We start from the raw sequence: 17,427 nt of genomic DNA, 5'->3' as shown, positions 1-17,427 counted from the left end.
GTTCCCACAATTGGCACAGCCCTGGCACCCAGATAAGTCCCTTGTAAATAGTACCCCTGGTACCAAGGGCCCTGATGGCAGGGAAGGTCTATAAGGGCTGCAGCATGTCTTAGCCACCCTGGGGGCCCCTCACTCAGCACATGCACACTGCCTCACAGCTTGTGTGTGCTGGTGGGAGACAATTACTAAGTCAACATGGCACTCCCATCAGAGTGCCATGCCCACCTCACACTACCTGTGTCATAGGTAAGTCACCCCTCTAGCGGGCCTAACAGCCCTAAGGCAGGGTGCACTATATCACAGGTGAGGGCATATGTGCATGAGCACTATGCCCCTACAGTGCCTAAGCAAAACCTTAGCCATTGTAAGTGCAGGGTAGCCATAAAGAGTGTATGATCTGGGAGTTTGTCAAACACAAACTCCACATTTCCATATTGGCTACACTGAAATCTGGGAAGTTTGGTATCAAACTTCTCAGTACATTAAATGCACACTGATGCCAGTGTGGGATTTATTGTAAAATGCACCCAGAGGGCATCTTAGAGATGCCCCCTGAATACCAGTCCGACTCATAGTGCTAGGCTGACCAGTTTCTGCCAGCCTGCCACAACCAGATGAGTTTCTGGCCACATGGGGAGAGTGCCATTGTCACTCTGTGGCCAGGCACAAAACCTGTACTGGGTGGAGGTGCTTCTCACCTCCCCATGCAGGAGTAACACCTGGCGGTGAGACTCAAAGGCTCATGCCATTTGTTACAACACCACAGGGCATCCCAGCTAGTGGAGATGCCTGCCCCTCCGGCCACTGCCTCCACTTTTGGCAGCAAGGCTGGAGGAGATAATGAGAAAAACAAGGAGGAGTCACCCACCAGTCAGGACAGCCGCTAAGGTGTCCTGAGCTGAGGTGACCTCTGCCTTTAGAAATCCTTCATCTTTAAATTGGAAGATTCCCCCAATAGGCTTGGGGATGTGCCCCACTCCCCTCAGGGAGGAGGCACAAAGAGGGTGTAGCCACCTTCCTGGACAGTAGCCATTGGCTACTGCCCTCCTGACCTAAACACCCCCCTAAATCTAGTATTTAGGGGCAACCCAGGAAATCAGATTCCTGCAACCTACACAAAGAAGGACTGCTGACCTGAAAGCCCTGCAGAGACAGTGGAGACAACAACTGACTTGGCCCCAGCCCTAAGGGCCTGTCCCCAGACTCAAAGAACCTGCACAGCGACGCATCCGCCAGGAACCAGCGACCTCTGAAGCCTCAGAGGACTGCCCTGAACTGAAGGACCAAGAAACTCCAGAGAACAGCGGCACTGTTCACATAAAACAGCAACATTTTTGCCACTTTGAAGCAACTTTTAAAGAGCTCACTCTTCCCACCGGAAGCGTGAGACTTCACCCTCTGCACCTGACGCTCCCGGCTCGAGCTCCAGAGAACCAACACTGCAGGGAGGACTCCCAGGCGACTGAGACCTCGTGAGTAACCTGAGATGACCCCCTTGCACCTCCACAGCGACTCCTGCAGAGAGGATCCAGAGGCTCCCCCTGACCGTGACTGCCCGGAACAAAGAACCCGATGCCTGGTCCAAGCACTGCACCCGCAGCCCCCAGGACAGAAAGGAACTAAACTACAGTGCAGGAGTGAACATCAAGTGACCCTCTGCCTAGCCCAGTCGGTGCTGGCCTGAGAAGCCCCCCTGTGCCCTGCCTGCATCGCTAGAGTGACCCCCGGGCCTGTCCACAAACCCCCCCTGGTCTACCCTCTGAAGACGCAGGAACTTACCTGTTGGCAGACTGGGACCGAAGCCCCCCTGTTCTCTATAGGTGCCTATGTGTTTTGGGCCCTCCTTTGACCTCTGCACCTGACCGGCCCTGTGTTGCTGGTGCGGTCACTTTGGGGTTGCCTTGAACCCCCAATGGTGGGCTGCCTATGCCCAGGCTATTGAACTTGTAAGTGCTTTACTTTCCTCAGAAACTTAACCTTACTTACCTCCCTCAGGAACTGTTGATTTTTGCACTGTCCACGTTTAAAATAGCTTATTGCCATTTTAATCTATACTGTGTATGTTACTGCTCTAATTCAAAGTTACTTACTTACCTGTGTGGAGTACCTTACATTTTATGTATTTACTTCAAATCTTGTAGTTCTAAAATAAATTAAGAAAATATATTTTTCTATATAAAAACTATTGGCCTGGAGTTAAGTCTTTGAGTGTGTGTTCCTCATTTATTGCTTGTGTATGTACAACAAATTCTTAACACTACCCTCTGATAAGCCTACTGCTCGACCACACTGCCACAAAATAGAGCATTAGAATCATCTAATTTTGCCATAATCAAACCTCTAAGGGGAACCCTTGGACTCTGTGCACACTATCTCTCTGAGATAGTACTTACAGAGCCAACTAGCTACGCACTGTAGTCACACAGCACTTACACACATGAAAGAAAACAGTCAGTTGAACAAAAATAAAAGTTATTTATTTTTGGAAAAATCCTGAAAAAACTAGAAGGGCAACCCACCAATAGGAGGTAAGTAATACACTAAATGTATGCTCTAGTAATCAGAAACAGGCATAGAAAAGGTTAGAAAACAGTGCAAATAGCAATAACCAATAGTGACCCTAGGGGGGAGCACAAACCATATACTAAAAACATGGAAAGGAACATGGTACTCCCACCTAGGTAAGTAAAATGTGAAGAGGGGAGCTGGGAGTACTAGAAAACCACAGATATAAGTAACCTAGTAGCCCAGGAGGACTCAACCCAGGATGGGGGAGTCCCAGGAGACCCTCAGTGTCGCAGAGAGTGCACAGGAGCAGAGGCAGCACCCACAGGAGTCCCACAGGGACACTGGAGTTGCTGAAGAAGCCTACGCAGCACTACAAAAGAGGATTCTACGCTGCAGGAGAACCACGCAGTAGGCTGTGCTTTGCAGGATGGAGTGCTGTGGGCTGGAGCTACACGTCGCCTGAAGATCCCTTGGAGGAAATGCAAACAAGCCTTGGCAGCTGCAAGAGACTGGTGCACGGGGGTACTGTCCTGCATGGGCAGGCAAAGGCTTACCTCCACCAAAGTTGGACAGCTGTCAGAGAGGACCAAGAGGACTACTCCAGACCACCATCGGTGATGCAGGATCCACACAGCTCAAGATGAGGGGAGATCCACGCAGCAGGGGAGTGACTCCAGGAAGGGCGATTCCTCCTCCTTCATGTGCAGGCTGAAGAGTTGCAGTCTTCTGATGATGCATGGCCAGGGAAATGTTGCAAAGCTGGCAGGAGACATGGACCTAACGGTGCAGAAGAGTCTTCTTCGTTGTTGCAGTGTTTGTCAGTTTCTGGAGGGTCCAGTCGTGGTTCCAGTGGCCAGAAGTCAAAGTGGAGGTTGAAGAGGAGTCTTCTGGAATCTTGCACGCCAAATCAGAGGACCCACCCAAGGGAGAGACCCTAAGTAGCCCTGAAAAAAGGATTGGTCACCAGCCTGTTACGCGCCTATCAGGAGGTGCCTCTGACATCACCTGCCTGGCCAGGCCACTCAGATGCTCTGAGTGTTCCCTGCCAACCTTGGAAACAAGATGGCTGAACCCAGGGACCCTCTGGAGGAGCTCTGGGCACTACACTAGGAAGGTGATGGACAGGGGAATGAGTGCATGGAATCATATTTTCCAATACTTGCAACACTACTGGGGTATGATTCCAACATGTTTGATACCAAACATGCCCAGGTTCAGAGTTACCTTTATGTAGCTGGACATAGGTAGTGACCTATGTCCAGTACACGTGTCAAATGGCGTCCCCACACTCACAAAGTCCAGGAGAATGGATCTGGAGTTTGTGGAGGCACCCCCTCACACTTGGGTACCTGCACCCTGCCCTCTGGGCTGAGAGGGCCTACCATAGGGTTGACTTACAGGGACCTGTAGTGAAAACGGGTGCATGCACCCGTTTCACACTGACTGAAATAGCAGGCCTGCAGAACTCCTTGCATGGGCTCCCAATGGGTGGCAGAATAACTGCTGCCGCCCATACGGATCCCCTGGATCACCAATACCCTTGTTACCTAGGTACCATATACTAGGGACTTTCAAGAGGGGACCAGTATGCCAATTGTAGAAAGAAAAGGTTACCAGCAACCAAATTTAGAGGAAAGAGCACAGTCACTGGGGTCCTGGATAACAGAATCCCAGTGAACACAGTTAAACACACTGACAAACAGGCAAAAAGTGGGGGTAACCAAGCTAGAAAGAGGCTACTTTCCTATAAAATCTGTGGCTGTTTTCCTTAAATGTGACAAGTTTGAAAAAGTGGTAGTTGTAGAACAAGGGTATGGACGATTGTACATGAGTTTATTAAACGATAATTGAAGAAGTGGAAATGTGTAGTAAAAAACAAACAATGTAAGGTGCTACAGCAACCTGATTTTCTTATTCAATTCAGATTGGGAGTAAAGAAAAAAATAAAGGCCTTTTTAAAAAAAAAAAAATAATAATTCTACATTGTGTCTTTCTTACCTTTTCCGCTTTCCTTTTTGGGATTTTATTTATTTTCCTCTTCCTCCTTCATAAGATGCAAATGTGTTTTTCAAAAATATTTATTTTTTATGGGAATGCTCATGTTGAATGAACTGACAATCTAGATTGCGAGAAAGAGAAGTGACCGATATTAAATCATAATTTCAGTTAGAGATTGCCAACCAGGAGTATCCTTATCTCCTCAGGGTTTTAAGTAGCATGATACTACCAAAGGAGTTAACTTTTTAATATTGTTAGAGTGCATTTTAAAAAGGCATTCTATTCCTTAAACTGGCTAAGCATGCTTACCTGGTCTCTCTTTTTTGCTGTTTCATGTAGGTGTTTCCGCAGTGTTCCTCATGGAGTGGTCAAAACTTATTTGAAAATCTCAAGGATAAGGAAAAACTCTCAAACTGCAGAGTCCATTCATGTGATGTTCAAGCACAGAATAAAATCAACTTGAAGCACAACAGTTCAACCCAGACAGATCTCTTCTGCCCAGATTTCAAGAAAGTGGAGAGTGATCATGCTAATAATATGTACTTCAACACCAAGTGTTTCTCTAGTTTGGCTGTGGACCCACTCAGAACTTCATTGCATGGTTACCACAGCAATTCAGAACACAGCCTCAGCTCTTTTGGTACAGATATTTATGAGGAGCACGGGTACGCAGTGGTTGATATGGACACCAGAAGGTTGCCGTATGACAACCCAGAGTGCATTGTTGTGGAAACCTCGTTGGGCAAGGTACACGGAGCAAAGCACAATGGAGGTACATGGCCAAAAGTAATGGTGAATGTTTCTACAGTGGAAACTGAAAAATTCTCAGTTTATAAAAAGCCTATACAAAGAAAATCTATATTTGATCCGGATACATTCAAACAACCACATAATCCTAAAATGGACCATTTACCACCCACTCAGATGCTGAGCCACTCTCCACAAACTTCCAAATTAGACAGGGCATCCACTCCTCCAACCCCTCCTAAAAGAAGTGACTCAATTAAGTTCAAGCATAAGCAGCAGGTTAGTTCTGCTTCTGATTCTACTGTGACCAGTGGCTCTCCCCCTACCAGCCCAACTGCAGCCCAACCCCCCTTCTCTTTGGCACTTGAACCGGATTTAGTTCACAGAGGTCGCTGCCGAAGCACAGGACACTATTACCAGGAGGGAGACCATGGTTGTCAAATGATAGAGGAACCAGAAGTGAAGAGGCCTCGTCCCATTTCGGCTCCTTCGAGGCATAAAGTCATTCCTATGATCATCAGTGGTAAATCTGTGCAGGTAAAGTTTCAAGGATTATTATAATGTTGTTCTTAAGGTTTTATCTTATGCAGTATTTGATCTGACAAATCTCCTTTTGAGTTCCTATATACAGAAATTGCTGGGTTCTTTCAAATATTTGTTTTAAGTCCTAATTTTATTACTACTGTCACACTGGCATTTTCATTATTGGTTTGTTTTTATTCCTACTTTTTTGTTATTTAATATTTTGTCCCCCATAGCCACGTGTAAAAAGGAGTTTGCACTTGTGGACCGGGATTGCTATATGCCAGTCTGTCTGTATGTGGGCCATACTGTTTCTTTTAATATAATGTTGATGATGTATTCTTTGGGCTCTCAACCCACCACCGTTGATCCTCTGCACTATTTCTCTGGTCCGTGTGGAGGGGACACTGTGGATTAACTTTACTTGAGCAACTGTCTTTTGTTTAAGATCTTATACAGTATTTGATTAGGCAATGCTCCTTTTAGATCCTTGTATTTTTAAGTTACATGGACCTACCACCTCCTATTTGTTTTAACTCATTATTTTAATAACCGCCTTTACACAGTTGCTTTTTTACATTTCTGCTTGTGTGCTTATTCCTGTACTCCTTTTCCTGACAGCCAAGCGTGGAATGGGATTTTTAGTTCTGTGCAGGCATTGGTTGGTGCTGGCCTGGTTTATGTTGGCCCACTCTGTTTCTTTTTTATCTTAATGACGTGCTGTTGGCCTGCCTCCAAAGCCTTTTTTGCTTGGGCTGTGAGACGAACGCATGCAGAAAGCATGTCAACAATGCTCCAAAGACAAAGTATTAGGGAGATCATAGTAGTTAAATGGGTTTGGATTGAGCCAAAGGAGAGATAAATAAAGGTTGTTTGGGAGTTCATAGCCATAAACTGAGGTTTGGGGTGAGCCAGGAGGGGAGAGGCTGGGAAGGGTTATTTTGGAGAACAGAATAGTAGAATTGGTTTGGGATGAGTCAGAGTGGAGATAGAGGATAGATTGATAGAGGTATACGGTGATGGTCAGACAGTGTAAAGCTTTCGAGAGAGTAAATGTGTTTTTTTTTCTCTTGTACACTAGGATTAGAGTAGTAAATATATAGATATACGATTATATACTCTAGGGAATAATTGTGTAAGGGATATAATATATTGAGATGGAGTTGTATAGTAAACACAGGCTTTCAAGAGTTACAGTATTTAAAGTTACTTTATTTGTATACTTTTATAAGAGTATTTCGTCTTTCTTCAATATTTCAGTAGTGAAATGCTTGTAGATATAGTTAAGATAATATTAACCTATTATGTTAGATAAAATAAAACACTCATAAGCATCTAATCAAGCAACGCAAGCAACTTATTTAGAAACTATGCAGTGACCTATGAACAGAACATTTCAAGGGTAGAATAATGCACACGCATATATCTACATATCTATATATATATATATATACATATGTTCGATGGCATGTGTAGCTGCAGATACACATGCTGTGCACATCCCGCCATCTGGTGTTGGGCTCGGAGTGTTACAAGTTGTTTTTCTTCGAAGAAGTCTTTTCGAGTCACGAGACCGAGGGACTCCTCCCATTTCGGCTCCATTGCGCATGGGCGTCGACTCCATCTTAGATTGTTTTTTTTTCCACCATCAGGTTCGGACGTGTTCCTTTTCGCTCCGTGTTTCGGGTCGGAAAGTTAGTTAGAATCTCGGAAAAATCGTCGGTATTGTTTGCGTTCGGTATCGGGCTAGTTACAACAGATCGACACCGACTTTTGAAGAGCTCCGGTGGCCTTTCGGGGTATTTTCGATCCCCCGTCGGGGCCTTGTCGGCCTGGCCACGTGTCTCTTCAAGGCTGATGGAACGGACCCCATTCCGCTTCTGCCCAAAATGCCATAACAAGTATCCATATACAGATCAGCATCTGGTCTGTAACTTGTGTTTGTCGCCGGAACACAAGGAAGATACTTGTGAAGCCTGTCGAGCGTTTCGGTCCAGGAAGACACTAAGAGACCGAAGAGCAAGGAGACTGCAAATGGCGTCGGCGCCGACAGGACAAGAGCGTTTCGAGGAGGAGGAAGAAACATTCTCCATCCAGGAATCGGACTCGGATGATATCGATCCCGAAGAAACGCCGAAAACCGTGAGTAAGACGTCGAAACACAAAACTCACGAAAAAAACACTAAAGCCCAGGGGACGAAACCGCCAACAGGCCATGGCTTAACCCGAAAAATAGGTGACCGATCATCGGCACCGAAAAAGGGCACGCTGGGGGCGAAGTCATCCGACTCCGGTCGAGATACCGCCACACAGCAATCTCGGGCTCGAGATAGTGGCTTCCGAGCAGGTTCGGCACCAAGATAGTGGCACCGAAATGGGTCGCACCGAGAGACCACGACGCCGATAGTAAAGAAGGTTTCGTCTGAACCGAAAAAAGCAGCCGAAAAGGTTTCGATACCGAAACATCCGGCCTCGGAACCGAAAACAAGTTCCTACACTGAGGAACAAGGACTGTCCACACAAATGAAGACACATAGATTTGGACAGGAATTGGAAACAATAGAGCCAGACTATACACAAAGAAGGCTCCATATCCAAAAAGAAACAGGGAAGATCAGTACTCTCCCTCCGATTAAAATGAAACGCAAACTTGCCTTTCAGGAAAAAGACAAGCAGCCACAGGCAAAGGTGGCTAAACAAGTAACCCCGCCACCATCTCCACAATGCTCTCCGCAACCATCACCGGTAGCCGCTCCACCAATGATGCAATCCCCCAACTCATACAGGAATGAGTCAAGATGACCCTGACGCATGGGACCTTTATGACGCACCCGTGTCAGATAATAGTCCTGAATGTTATCCAGCTAGACCGTCGCCACCAGAGGATAGTACAGCCTACGCACAGGTGGTGTCGAGAGCAGCGGCATTTCATAATGTCAGCCTGCATGCTGAGCCCATTGAAGACGACTTTCTTTTTAACACACTGTCGTCCACACACAGCCAGTATCAAAGTCTTCCTATGCTACCCGGAATGCTAAAACACTCCAAACAAGTGTTTGAAGAGCCTGTAAAAGGAAGGGCCATTACTCCAAGAGTGGAGAAAAAATATAAACCGCCACCAACAGACCCCGTGTACATCACACAACAGCTAACACCGGACTCAGTTGTAGTAGGGGCAGCGCGCGCAAAAGAGCGAACTCACATACTTCAGGAGATGCACCACCTCCAGATAAAGAAAGTAGAAAATTCGACGCAGCAGGCAAAAGGGTTGCGGCACAGGCAGCAAACCAGTGGCGTATTGCCAATTCACAGGCTTTGTTGGCCAGATACGATAGGGTCCATTGGGACGAAATGCAACACTTTATAGAACATTTGCCCAAGGAGTTCCAAAAGAGAGCGCAGCAGGTAGTAGAAGAAGGACAGAGTATCTCCAACAATCAGATACGGTCAGCAATGGATGCTGCAGACACAGCTGCTAGAACTGTCAACACAGCAGTAACAATAAGGAGACATGCATGGCTGCGTACATCAGGATTTAAACCAGAAATACAGCAAGCTGTGCTGAATATGCCATTCAACGGACAGCAGTTGTTTGGGCTGGAGGTGGACACTGCGATCGAAAAACTTAGACACTGACACGGCCAAAGCCATAGGCGCACTCTACTCCCCACAGGGCAGAGGCACATTTCGAAAAACACAGTTTAGAGGGGGGTTTCGAGGACAAAGTACAGAATCCACAACCTCACAAACAAGACCCACTTACCAGAGCCAGTATCAGCGGGGAAGTTTTCAGGGACAATATAGAGGGGGACAATTCCAAAAGAATAGAGGAAAGTTCCAAAGTCCCAAAACTCCTCAAAACAAGCAGTGACTTCCAAGTCACACATCCCCAACACATAACATCTGTGGGGGGGAGACTAACCAAATTTTACAGACACTTGGGTCCTAGCAATTATCCAGCATGGTTATTGCATAGCATTTCTCAAATTCCCTCCAAACGTCCCACCGAAAACACACAATATGTCAAAACAACATATAGATCTTCTAGGACTAGAAGTTCAGGCATTGCTACTAAAAGAAGCAATAGAATTAGTACCAAAACACCAGAAAGGAACAGGAGTTTACTCTCTGTACTTTCTCATACCCAAAAAAGACAAGACTCTGAGACCTATATTAGATCTCCGAACATTAAATACCTACATCAAATCAGATCACTTTCACATGGTGACATTACAAGACGTAATCCCACTACTCAAACAACAAGACTACATGACAACACTAGACCTAAAGGATGCATATTTCCATATACCGATACATCCTTCACACAGAAAGTACTTAAGGTTTGTATTCCAAGGGATACATTACCAATTCAAGGTGTTGCCATTCGGAATAACAACTGCGCCAAGAGTTTTTTCAAAGTGCCTGGCAGTTGTAGCTGCACATATCAGAAGGCAGCAAATACATGTGTTCCCGTACCTAGACGATTGGTTAATCAAAACCAACACGCTAGAAAAGTGTTCACAACACACAAAGTATGTCATAGAAACCCTCCACAAACTAGGTTTCTCAATCAACTACACAAAGTCACACCTTATACCGTGTCAAACACAGCAATACTTAGGGGCGACAATCAACACAGCAAAAGGGATTGCCACTCCAAGTCCACAAAGGGTTCAGGCATTTCACAATGTAATACAGGCCATGTATCCAAAACAAAAAATACAAGTCAAAATGGTGATGAAACTCCTAGGCATGATGTCCTCATGCATAGCCATTGTCCCAAACGCAAGGTTGCACATGCGGCCCTTACAACAGTGCCTAGCATCACAGTGGTCATAGGCACAGGGTCAACTTCTAGATCTGGTGTTGGTAGAGCGCCAAACATACACCTCGCTTCAATGGTGGAACAGTATAAATTTAAACAAAGGGCGGCCTTTCCAAGACCCAGTGCCACAATATGTAATAACGACAGATGCCTCCATGATAGGGTGGGGAGCACACCTCAATCAATACAGCATCCAAGGACAATGGGACACTCACCAAAAACAGTTTCACATAAATCACTTAGAGCTATTGGCAGTATTTCTAGCGCTGAAAGCATTTCAACCCATAATAAGCCACAAACACATTCTTGTCAAAACAGACAACATGACAACGATGTATTACCTAAACAAACAGGGAGGGACACACTCAACACAGTTGTGTCTCCTGGCACAAAGAATATGGCATTGGGTGATTCACAACCACATTCGCCTAATAGCACAATTTATTCCAGGAATTCAGAATCAGTTAGCAGACAATCTCTCTCTGGATCACCAACAGATCCACAAATGGGAGATTCACCCCCAAATACTAAATACTTACTTCCAGAGTTGGGGAACGCCACAAATAGATCTATTTGCAACAAAGGAAAACGCAAAATGCCAAAACTTCGCATCCAGGTACCCACAAGATCAGTCTCAGGGCAATGCGTTATGGATGAGTTGCTCAGGGATATTTGCTTACGCTTTTCCCCCTCTCCCACTCCTTCCATATCTAGTAAACAAGTTGAGTCAAAACAAACTCAAACTCATACTAATAGCGCCAACATGGGCAAGACAACCTTGGTACACAACACTACTAGACCTTTCAGTAGTGCCTCATGTCAAACTACCAAACATACCAGATCTGTTAACGCAACAGATCAGACACCCAAATCCAGCATCGCTGAATCTAGCAATCTGGCTCCTGAAGTCCTAGAGTTCGGACACTTAGACCTTACACATGAATGTATGGAGGTCATAAAACAAGCTAGGAAACCTACCACTAGACATTGCTATGCAAATAAGTGGAAAAGATTTGTTTATTACTGCCATAATAATCAAATTCAACCCTTACACGCATCTGCCAAAGACATCGTAGGATACTTACTACATTTGCAAAAGTCAAAGCTTTTTCTTCCATTAAGATACATCTTACAGCAATTTCAGCTTACCTGCAAATTACGCACTCAACTTCTCTATTTAGGATACCAGTCATAAAAGCGTTTATGGAAGGTCTAAAGAGAATTATACCACCAAGAACACCACCAGTTCCTTCATGGAACCTCAACATTGTCTTAACACGACTCATGGGTCCACCTTTTGAGCCCATGCACTCTTGTGAAATGCAATACTTAACATGGAAAGTTGCATTTTTAATTTCCATCACATCTTTAAGAAGAGTAAGTGAGATTCTAGCATTTACCATACAAGAACCATTTATTCAAATACACAAGCATAAAGTAGTTCTACGGACAAATCCTAAATTTTTACCAAAAGTCATATCACCGTTCCACTTGAATCAAACAGTAGAATTACCAGTGTTCTTCCCACAGCCAGACTCTGTAGCTGAAAGAGCACTACATACATTAGACATCAAAAGAGCGTTAATTTACTACATTGACAGAACAAAACTAATTCGAAAAACAAAACAATTATTTATTGCTTTCCAAAAACCTCATACAGGAAATCCAATTTCTAAACAAGGCATTGCTAGATGGATAGTTAAGTGCATTCAAACCTGTTATCTTAAAGCAAAAAGAGAACTGCCTATTACACCAAAGGCACACTCAACTAGAAAGAAAAGTGCAACCATGGCCTTTCTAGGAAATATTCCAATGACGAAATATGTAAGGCAGCTACATGGTCTACACCTCATACATTTACCAAACACTACTGTGTAGATGTGCTAACGGCACAACAAGCCACAGTAGGCCAAGCAGTACTACGAACATTGTTTCAAAAAACTTCAACTCCTACAGGCTGAACCACCGCTTTTGGGGAGATAACTGCTTACTAGTCTATGCACAGCATGTGTATCTGCAGCTACACATGCCATCAAACGGAAAATCTCACTTACCCAGTGTACATCTGTTCGTGGCATTAGTCGCTGCAGATTCACATGCGCCCACCCGCCTCCCTGGGAGCCTGTAGCCGTTTAGAAGTTGATCTTGAACATCTGTATATTTGTAAATATATTACTTTAAACTACATTATGTACATTACTCCATTGCATGGGCACTATTACTAGCATACACAACTCCTACCTCACCCTCTGCGGGGGAAAACAATCTAAGATGGAGTCGACGCCCATGCGCAATGGAGCCGAAATGGGAGGAGTCCCTCGGTCTCGTGACTCGAAAAAACTTCTTCGAAGAAAAACAACTTGTAATACTCCGAGCCCAACACCAGATGGCGGGATGTGCACAGCATGTGAATCTGCAGCGACTAATGCCACGAACAGATGTACACTGGGTAAGTGACATTTTCCATATATATATATATTGGGTTCGGAGTGTAAGAAGTTATTTTTTCTTAGAAGAAGCCTTTTTTTCGAGTCACGGAATCGAGTGACTCCTCCTTTTGGTGATAGTGCGCATGGGCATCGACTCCTTTGTTAGATTACTTTCTTTCAGCTGTCTAGAATGTACGTGTTCCCTCTTGCTCCAGGATTTTCAGTTCGTAAATTCCCAGAACGTTCTATCTTTTTCTCATACCGTGGGTATTATTTCGAACGCGGTTTCCTTCTGCACTTGATCCTAGAGTACCGTCGGGATCAAATAAATGCCATTTCGGGCACCCGTGCCCTCATCGGTCCTGTTCGGGCCTACTGTGTCATAGGAATATGTGACAGAACAACTAGGTCCTAAACAACGATAGCCTAAACCACTACTGCTAAACAACTAAACAGTCTCTACAACGAGGTACTGAACAACTGCTGTCTAAACAATGATTTTGCCTGAAATACGATTGCCTGAACAACAAATTTTAAGGTAAGTTTTTCTTTTTTTCTTATTTTTTTTTTTATTAGTTGTTTAGAATTTTTATATATATATGTTCAATGGCATGTGCAGCTTCAGATACACATGCTGTGCATAGTCCGCCATCTAGTGTTGGGGTCGGAGCGTTACAAGTTGTTTTTCTTCGAAGAAGTCTTTCCTTGAGTCACAGGATTGAGTGACACCTACTCTCGGTCATATTGCGCATGGGCATCGACTCCTTTGTTAGATTGTTTTCTTTCCGCTGTCTGGTTCTGACGTGTTTCCTCTCGTTCAGAGACTTGATTCAGAAACTTTATATTAACTTTATTCTACTGTTGGTATTTTTTTGATCGCATTTCCATCTGCAATCGATCCAGTAGTACCGTTGGGACCAAGAAAACACCCTTTCGGGTTTCTAAAGCCCTACTTGGGTCTGTTCAGGCCTACCACGCCATAGCCTGATGGATCGGACTCCATTCCCATTCTGTCCTAGATGCCACACGAAACTCCCTTACATTGATCAGCGTGTGGTGTGTAATTTTTGCCTTTCTCTAGAACATAGAGAGGAAGATTGTGAAGCCTGTCGGTTGTTTTGGTCGAAAAAGATTCTGCGTGACCCGACAGCAAGAAGACTCGAAAAGGCGTCGAAGTATACAGAGTCCACCAACACCATAGAGGAAGAGCAGGCACAGACGGCTGTTTCGATTCAGGACACTGACTCCGAAGCAGATTCAGATGAAGAGAGCCAACTGATCACTGCGGCTCAGCATGTGAGTACACCTGTCCCTACGCCCACTACCAAGAAACCTACGAAGGCCTTGGGTGCACCACTGCTAGAAAGCCATGGTTCCACCCGAAAGAAATTTGACGGCGACTGACCCTCTTGTTTCGGAGCTGAAAAAGGGCCAAGTCACCATCAACAGGCCATGCCTGTTTCGGTGCCAGAGTCGAGCAAACACATTAAAAGCTCCAGGTCCAAGCCGAGCTGACGTCCACACTATTCGGAGTCGAAAATTCAACGTCTAGCTTTGGAGCCAAAATCTCAGACAGTATCTTAGGTACCGAAAAAATTAGGCACCATTTCGGAGCCGAAAAAATCCTTCTACACAGGAGAGACAGGACTTTCGAGCCCTCTAAAGCATGTCAAAGACAACTACTGACAATCCTCTAAAGGCATAAAACCATCTGAGTATCATTCTGAGGGCTCTGATATATAGCCAATTTCGGAAGTTATGGACAGTAGACAAAGAAGGATACATATCCATAAGGAGACGGGAAAAATTATTGATTCACCTCCTCCACAGACCAAAAGGAAGCTGGAGTTTCAAGAGACTCTTGACACTGCACCACCACCAGCAAAAATATTTAAGAGAAAGGAGAAGCCATCACCTCTACAGCTCTCTCCACCACATTCGCCACAGCTTTCCTTCTCTCCACCACCTACTACCCCACCACCACTGCCCTCACCAACACACTCCCACACCTACTCACAGGGAGATACATTAGACCCCTGGGACTTGTATCACCTAGATCCTATATTGTTAAATGACCCAGATCCCTATCCTTCCAAACCTTCACCACCAGAGGATAGTACGGTTTACACTCAGGTAATTTCTAGGGCAGCTGCATACCATGGGGTTCAGATTTTTAATATGTTATCCTCCACCCACTCATGCTTCCATTGTTTACCAATGTTGCCTGGCATGCCTAGACATGGTGAAGACCTATTTAAGGAACCAGTTGTCAAGGCAGGGTTCTAACCCCAAGAATAGAAAACAAATATAAGCCTTCGCCAACCGACCCAGTCTACATCACCCAACAGGTACCACCAGACTCTATTGTAGTTAGTGCTGCAAGAAAAAGGGCCAATAGCCAGTCTTCATGGGATACTCCTCCGCCTGACAAAGAAAGTAGAATGTTTGATGCTGCGGGTAAAAGGGTAGCTACACAAGCAGCTAACCAATTACGTATTGCCAATTCCCAAGCCCTGTTAACAAGATATGACAGGGCAGACTGGGATGAAATGCATGAGTTCTTGCAATATTTACCCAAAGAGCATCAGAAAAGAGCACAAAAAATTGTTGAAGAGGGTCAAGCGATCACTAATAATCAAATTAGATCTGCCCTCGACGCAGTTGATACTGCAGCTAGAAGTATCAACATTCCAGGAAACTCTGGGTACTGCCCCACTCCAGGTTTAAGCCCGAACTACAGCAGGCAGTACTTAACATGCCTTTCGATAAGGAACATCTTTTTGGACCTGAAGTTAATATAACTTATAAAAACTCAGAAAAGATTCTGACACTGCTAAAGCCATGGGAGCCCTATATATACCACAACTCATCGGGGTTCCTTTCACAAACAGCAGTTTAGGGGAGGTATCAAACCCCAAACTACAGAGGTTTCCACCTCACATCCTAAACAAAGGCAGCAATAATAACCAAGAGGATCATTTAGAGGCTCTTATAGAGGCCAACACTTTACAGCCAGAGGACAATTTAATACCTCAAAGAGTGTCACCACTCCCCCAAACCAATGACTTCCTCAACATCTCACAATTCCACACGTCTCCTGTGGGAGGAAGACTGCAACAATTCCACTCTTATTGGCAAACCTTCACCACAGATCAGTGGGTACTTTCAATTATCTGCAGTGGTTACTGCCTAGAACTCATTTCTACCCCACCAAATATTCCCCCTTGCTCTCACAGAATCTCTCCAGAACACAATGTTCTGCTAAAACAAGAGGTACAATCTCTATTACTAAAAGGAGCAATAGAAATGGTTCCAATATTACAACCGGGAACAGGATTATATTCACTATATTTCCTGATACTAAACAAGGATGGCACTCTCAGACCCATTCTAGATCTCTGACCTCTAAATCTATACATCCTGTCGGAATATTTTCACATGGTCCCTCTACAGGTCGTAATTCCCCTACTACAAAAACAAGATTACATGACTGCCTTAGATCTCAAAGATGCTTACTTTTATATCCCCATTCATCCAACTCATAGAAAATACCTAAGGTTTGTAGTAGCAGGAAAACAATACCAATTCAAGGTACTTCCCTTCAGCATAACAACAGCTTCAGTGGTTTTCACAAAATGTCTAGCTGTAGTAGCAGCTCACCTCAGAATACAACACATTACATGTCTTACCTTATCTAGCCGATTGGCTAATAAAATCAAGCAATATTATACAGTGCTAACAACACACTCAATGTACAATAGATACGCTACACATATTAGGGTTCACAATCAACTACCAAAAATCTCATCTTCAACCAGCACAGGTTCAACCTTACCTAGGTGCTATTCTCAATACCCAAAAAGCCTTAGCCTATCAAAATGCACAAAGGATACAGGCTTTTCCAAACCTTATATCACAGATACAGCCCAATCAATGTTATACTGTAAGGTTTATCATGAAACTATTGGGAATGATGGCATCATGCATAGCAGTAGTTACGCATGCAAGATTACACATGCGAGAACTACAACAGTGTCTCTCACAACAATGGCTACCACTCCTGTTTCGGTGTCTGGATTGAGCCGCAAAATACAAGCTTCCACCTCTGAACCGAGTCTACGTCCCCTAGCATCGGATTTGAAACAAGCGCGCTCTGCTTCAGAGCCGAAACTTTGAATAACAGCTTTGGAGCCGAGACACCTCGATCCAACTTCGGAGCCAAAAAAATCAACCTACACAGAAGAAACGGGGCTTTCGACTTGAATGAAGCATGTGCTGAAGAAATTTCCCGAACATTGCTCTAAAAGCACAAAACCTGCTTCAGAACATCAAATGGAGGAATCGGACATTTAACCCATTCTGGAGATTATGGACTGCAAACAAAGGAGAATTCAAATC

General features: G+C 44.6%; 1 protein-coding gene across 4 annotated transcripts in view; it reads left to right on the top strand.

Annotated features, from left to right (window-relative positions):
• DLG5 (discs large MAGUK scaffold protein 5) overlaps positions 1-17,427 on the top strand; it is a 1,179,851-nt gene that overhangs the window by 430,735 nt on the left and 731,689 nt on the right. For all 4 annotated transcript variants that reach the window (XM_069240807.1, XM_069240806.1, XM_069240808.1 and 1 more), the window contains one exon: positions 4,846-5,790. In XM_069240807.1, the coding sequence (XP_069096908.1) occupies positions 4,846-5,790 (945 nt within the window). The remainder of the gene's footprint in view (positions 1-4,845; positions 5,791-17,427) is intronic.

This window comes from Pleurodeles waltl, chromosome 6, assembly GCF_031143425.1.
Source record: "Pleurodeles waltl isolate 20211129_DDA chromosome 6, aPleWal1.hap1.20221129, whole genome shotgun sequence".
NCBI classification, from domain to species: Eukaryota; Metazoa; Chordata; class Amphibia; order Caudata; family Salamandridae; genus Pleurodeles; species Pleurodeles waltl.
This window is presented reverse-complemented; position numbering and strand designations above follow the sequence as displayed.